General features: G+C 45.7%; 1 protein-coding gene across 1 annotated transcript in view; it reads left to right on the top strand.

The window, feature by feature from the left end:
• The first annotated feature begins 2,449 nt into the window (after positions 1-2,449).
• The window catches only part of LOC112157801 (protocadherin-18), an 11,631-nt gene continuing 7,500 nt past the window's right edge, over positions 2,450-6,580 (top strand). The window contains exon 1 of the mRNA XM_024290814.2: positions 2,450-6,215. Coding sequence (XP_024146582.1) covers positions 3,741-6,215 — 2,475 coding nt within the window. The 5' untranslated portion in view covers positions 2,450-3,740. The remainder of the gene's footprint in view (positions 6,216-6,580) is intronic.

Raw genomic sequence — 6,580 nt, 5'->3', positions numbered from 1 at the left:
GTTGAGGCTGCTGCTGGACTCACAGCCAGCAATATATCAATAAAATTATGTTGGGGAAGCTAAAGTTCAACTAAAACTTGCAAATAAAAAAAAAATGGTGTCCTTGCACCTGCTGCAAAGGATGAATATTCAGTTATGAGCCCCAAAAGGACAGTGTTTACTTGGCTCCTCGGGTTATGCAGCGTGTCTAAATGTATTAAGTCTCCATCTGTTATTTACTTAGATTATAAGCTCCCCCTCTATACATTAATTGTTGCATTCTATGCAGTGTTTAGGACCTTCACTCACCCGCACCCCCTCCGACTGCGTCTTTCTGTTGCTCACTTCTTCCTTAAACTCCAGAGCAGACTTTGTTCTCCAAATGTGATTAGTTTCTCTGGGACACAGGGAGTAATTGCATTACTGCATTGTGAGATTTTTGGAGCAATGGAAACGCTGGGACCCGTATCAAACCTGTTTAAATAACTAAGCTGAAAGATTTGCAAAACAGCAGTGAATGCAAACATTTTGCAGACATGACTGATGAATAGACACTGGGGGTAAGAATAAAAGTTTTTTCCGCCAATTTAAGGCTGGGGCTTCTGGAGTTTCTGGTTTGTGTCCCTGCACGTTTGGGGTATTTATGAGCTTTTGTTCCCACGAAAGGGCATGGAAAGCTTTAAAAAAAAAGTGTGCAGATGCACTGTGTTCAACCATTCCCATTCATTTCTGAGATAGTGTTTTCCATGCAACCAGTTTAGCAGCTGTGTTTATAGTCCTTCCATTTATCATCGTGCATGCTCTAAAAAAAGTTGTTGGGTAATTAGGAAAAATCAGATTAAGAGGCAACTTCAGCCAGTTCTGGTGAGGCTGGTCTGGTGGTATCTGCTAGGGGTGTGTACCTTTCCCTCTCACATGATTCAATATGCATCTCGATTCATGGTCCACGAATGGAGACATAAAGGATTCAGCTAACTTTTTGGCGATACGATACAGTTCAATTATTTTACAAAAAACGATAAAATCTAGATATTTCTTATTTATATAGCATTTAAAGCTATAAATAATAATGCATGGCAGTAGACAGAGAAATGTATTCAGGTATTGAGTTGGACGAAGGAAGCTTATGATTGGACGTCTTTTCGTTTGCATCGTATGAACATCAAAAGACAAAGACAGTAGGGCTGGCACAAACGATTATTTTAATAATCGACTAATCATCGATTATTATTTCCAATTACTCAACGAATCGTGTCATGTGCAAAGAGGATGTAAAGCACACATCTTAACCATCATAAAAATAAAGACAACAAAGACGTTGGTTGATTAAACTTTTACTGAATCGTGCAGCCTCTGTCCTTCATTAGTTTCTGGTATTAAAACAGGTTTAAACTAGAAAAGTTACATTATCTTCAATAATGCTAGTGTGAATGTTTTTTGCTGAAAGTAGTCATTGAAAAGGCTGAAGCTTTTTGCTGTAAATGATGATACAATTTACTTTAACTGCTGAAGGGATTTGCTGAAAATCCAAAAGCTAATTGCAAAATTTTACATTTGCTAAAGGAGTGGAAATTTTGTTAAAGAACTGCGAAAGAGCGCCGAAGTTGACCTACATTTCTGAAAATTTGAAGTAAAATTGCCAAAAAATCCCTAATAAATGATTATTTTGAAAAAATATTTAGTGTGTTGCTTAAATGTGAGCTAAACTCCAAATTAGCCCAAAAAACCTTAGTAAATGTCAAATTACCCAAAAAAGCTAGCTAACTCCAAAAAACCCATAATTCCTCAGTAAATTAAACTAGTCAAAAACGCTAAAATAGAAGCTTAACACTAAATTAGCCTATAAAACCTCAGTAGACTATAAATTAGCCAGAAGTGTTAGCATGTTAATAAAATATTAGATAAACTCCAAATTAGCATTAAAAAACCTCAGTAGATGCCAAATTAGCCAAAAAGCTTACACATTGCTTAACTTCAAAACTCCAAAATAGCTTAAAATTCCTCATAAAATAAATTAGTCAGAAATGTTAGCCTGTTGCTAAAAAAAGTCAGTTTTTGGTGCTGAACGCTCACAACTTTGTTCAACTTTACTGCACTCTGACTCCATGTAGTATAATCGACTGCTAAATTAGTCGTCCACTATTCTAATAGTTGCTTAGTTGTCGATTAGTCGACTAATCGTGGCAGCCCCAAACGACAGTAAAAAAAATAAAAAGAGAAACTGTAGTTTGCAGGTAACTGATTATTTACTTCTTGATTGATTTTAAACTTTTAAGTAACATAATCTTGTTCAAATCTGTGGTTTTCAAACGATTCTGCAGTTTCTCAATCAATTTTCAAATATCTTTCATCTGCATAAGAATATTCCAGATATTTGGTCAAATGTTTGAGTTTTATGTAACTGAAATCTGGAAAAAAAGAGCTGAGATTTGTTTTCTTCTTCTTCTTTTTACTCTTAAAAACACCAGCTAAGCTGTATGGAAACGGTGGTTGGTGGGTTCCTTAACAAGTCATTTTCTCACAGTTCTGAGGAGTTTAAGGCTCTGCTGGAGTCCTGTTTGTTCAGCTAGGTCCCAGTGCCAAACTAACTGCACCAGATGGTGTCCAGGATGCACAGTCCCAGTTGTGCACAAATATAAAAACCTGTGATCTCCTTTTTTCCCTCCCTACTCTAGCCTGACTTGCGCGTTCACACCAATTAGACCTTTACCTAGTCAAGCGCGAGCGCGCGTGCTGCCTGGAAGCAGTGAGTGTGGGATGCAGCGGGTCCCGCGGGGAGTTTTGAGGTGAACAGATTCGTGCGCGGGGACAGCGCTGTTCCGCGGCGTGACCGACTCTTAAAACGCATTCATTAAAGTCCGGCTCCCTTTCAGGGCGATTCGCCACACGGCTTACTCGGCTTAGGCGTCTCACCCACAGACAGTCTCAGACACGGAGCGCATGTGGAACGCGCGCTCCACTCGAAAGTGCAGTGCGTGGAGGGGCTGCTGCCAGCTTCAAAGAGCGAAAAAGGGTTCAGATTCACGTCCATGGTAAACGTGAGTGGGTAAATATTGTTATCCGAATGCGCAAAACGCGTGCGTAAAAGCTGAAAATCACTTGGATATTTATCAAATTAGTGGCAATTATTGTCTGAAGAGAGTTTGGACATTTTTGCATCTGCATGCAGACATTAAGAAGTATTATCACGAGTATTTGTGATGTTTTTTTTTTTTTCCTGTGGTAAACGCAGAGTCGTCACCCTGAAAAGTAGTGAGAGTGAACCCCCCCAAGGCGGGGTTTTCACCCCACCCCACTCATTTTTTCCTTCTTCCCTTCTTGCGCCTCCTTCTTCTCTTTGGATTTCAAGTGGCCACTAGTCCGCTTGTCATTTAAGACGCGCTTGTCTTTGGCGAGATTTTGAGGTGGGTTTTTTTTTATTAAGTCCGCGCGCGCGGAGGCTCCCCCAAACGAAGAGAGGGAGCGAAAGAGAGCGCACGGCGCGCAAAGCAGACGCAGGGAGGAGAGGGAGAACGAAAGAAAGGAAGGCGCAAAGACTTCAGCGGTGCTCAGCTGTTTCTCCTCCACACTGGATGCGCACAACAGATGACGAGGGTGGACGCACCGAGGCACATTTGGATGATTTAACTATTCCAGTTTAAAAGATATTTTTATGACAGATTTTTTCCTGCAATGTAGTTGAGCCGATGAAGTTAAACCACATCAACACTAAAATTTGAACTTTTTATTTATTTTTTTTTTAACACTGCCAAGAGTGAAAAATGATGGGTCTTTTTCTGAGAAGAATGTGGAGAGTTGTTGCAGTTTTGGCGCTGGCGACGCAACATTCTGCCGGTAAAACGCTTAAATATCACATCTCTGAGGAGCAGAAAGTCGGCACGGTTATTGCCCGCCTGAAAGACGACGTCGCGGATGTTTTGGCCAAACTTCCCAGCTCCGTGCCGCTCCGCTTTCGAGCCATGCAGCGGGGGAGTTCTTCCTTCCTCACAGTGCGCGAGCAGGACGGAGAAATCAGCATCAGGAGCAAAATCGACCGCGAGAAACTCTGCGAGAAGAATCTCAACTGCTCCATCCAGTTCGACGTGCTCACGCTCCCGACCGAGCACCTCCAGCTGTTCCACATCGAAGTGGAGGTGCTGGACATCAACGACAACGCGCCGCAGTTCGCCCGCGCCGTCATCCCCATCGAGATCTCCGAGAGCGCAGCTGTAGGAGCGCGCATCCCCCTGGACAGCGCCACAGACCCCGATGTCGGTGAGAACTCACTCTACACGTACGCCTTAGAGGCCAGCAACTTCTTCAAGGTTGAGGTTCAGTCCAGGAGTGACGGGGTTAAGTATGCCGAGCTGGTGGTGCTCAGAGAGCTGGACCGCGAGTTGCGCTCCAGCTACGAACTTCAGTACAGCGCCTACGACAGGGGCGTTCCCCCCAGGACCGGCTCGACGCTCCTCAAAATCAGCGTCACTGACTCAAACGACAACAGCCCGGTCTTTGAGAAGTCCTCATATGTCATCAACCTGCCCGAAGATGCAACTGTTGGCACTCTGCTTATAGACTTGAACGCCACAGACGCCGACGAGGGGAAGAACGCGAAAATAGTGTACTCTTTTAGCAGTCACGTGTCTCCTAAAATCATGGAAACCTTCAAAATTAACCCAGACAGTGGCCACATAACGCTGATGAGGAGGCTGGACTATGAAACCATCAAGTCTTATGACATTGATGTACAGGCGCAGGATATGGGTCCAAACTCCATGCCTGCCCACTGCAAGATCCTGGTCAAAGTGGTCGACGTGAACGACAACAAGCCAGACATCAGCATCAGCCTCATGTCCTCCCAGGGGAACGGGGATGCTGCCTACATCTCCGAGGCTTCCCCTCTGGACACCTTTGTTGCCTTGGTGAGGGTGGAGGACTTGGACTCTGGGCTGAACGGAGAGGTGGACTGTAGGCTCCACAGTCAGGGCAACTTTAAACTGCAGAGAAAATACGAGAACAACTACATGATTCTGACTAACGTCTCCCTGGACAGAGAGAAAAGGTCAGAGTTCAGTCTGACTGTGGTGGCTGAAGACCGGGGAATCCCCAGCCTCTCTACGGTCAAACATTTCACCGTGCACATCACTGATGAAAACGACAACCCTCCACACTTTGAGAAGGGCCGATACGAGATCTTTAAGTCAGAGAACAATGCCCCCGGTGCATATCTGATGTCCATCTCAGCCTCTGACCCTGATCTGGATGCTAACGGACAGGTGAGCTACACCATCTTGGAGAACTTCATCAACGAAAGCCCCATCTCCACCTACGTCAACATCGATCCGTCCAACGGCGCCATCTATGCACTGCGCACTTTTGACCGAGAGGATGTAAGTCGCATCTCGTTTGTTGTGCAAGCCAAAGATTCAGGGAAGCCCCCCCTGCAGAGCAACGCCACGGTGGTCCTGAACATTCTTGATGAAAACGACAACCCTCCAGTAATCGTGGTCCCCCAGTTGTGGAATTTTACGGCAGACGTTCACGTCTTCAAGTTCACAGAGGCCGGACAGCTTGTTACAGTGGTCAGGGCGACTGACCGGGACACAGGGGTCAATGGCGAGCTCATCTGCTCTATATCTGGTGGCAATGAGGACGGGTTCTTCCTCATGGAACCAAGAACTTGTGAGATTCATGCCAATGCCAGCCTAGAGAACTACCCCCACGAGCATGCTGAGTTAAAAATTCTAGTTAGAGATCAGGGAAGTGAAAGCCTAAGTGCCAAGGCTGTTTTAAAAATCATCCTCTATGAGAACAGGGAGAAGCATGCGCAGCCTATGGATCAGGGGGAGTCGTCCATCGACCTGTCCCTCATCATCATCATCTCCCTCGGGGCGATCTGTGCCGTTCTCCTGGTCATCATGGTGGTGTACGTGGCCCGCTGCAACCGTGAGAAGAAGGACACCCGGCACTCCTACAACTGCCGGGTGGCAGAGTCCACCCACCAGCACCACCCCAAGAAGCCAACCAGGCAGATCCACAAAGGCGACATCACCCTGGTCCCCACTGTGAACGGCACCCTCCCCATCAGGGCGCACCACCGCTCCCCATCGGCCTCCCCTCCCATGGACCGAGCCCAAATGGGGAGCCGGCAGAACCAGCACAGCCGCCAGTCTCTCAACAGCCTGGTGACCATCTCGTCCAATCACATTCCAGAGAGCTTTGCTCTGGAGCTGGCGCATGCAACTCCACCGGTGGAGGTGAGCGTGCACACACAGACGCACACTTCACACACATCCTCCTCCTCCTCCTCACACAGCTGTCCCCGTTTGAGTAAATTAACTCATCTCTTTGTGCGACTTAATCAACACTGCCCTGCAGTTCAGACTGACTCTCATTAAAACTGTTGATTATTATAGATGTCTCTGTCTTTACCTTGTTTACACCCTGTCACAGTTACCTCCATCATCAGTGTGACTCACTCATCAGCCACGTTTCCATTTTCACCCCAACTCCCCTTTTTTTGTTTAAATGTCATCCATTTTGTCTCACCCATTTTTAGCAGCCTCTCTATCATCCATTTTGTGTTTACTCATTCATTTTTTTGTCTTCTGTGTTCTCTTCT

The sequence above is a fragment of the Oryzias melastigma genome, linkage group LG24 (assembly GCF_002922805.2).
Source record: "Oryzias melastigma strain HK-1 linkage group LG24, ASM292280v2, whole genome shotgun sequence".
NCBI classification, from domain to species: Eukaryota; Metazoa; Chordata; class Actinopteri; order Beloniformes; family Adrianichthyidae; genus Oryzias; species Oryzias melastigma.
This window is presented reverse-complemented; position numbering and strand designations above follow the sequence as displayed.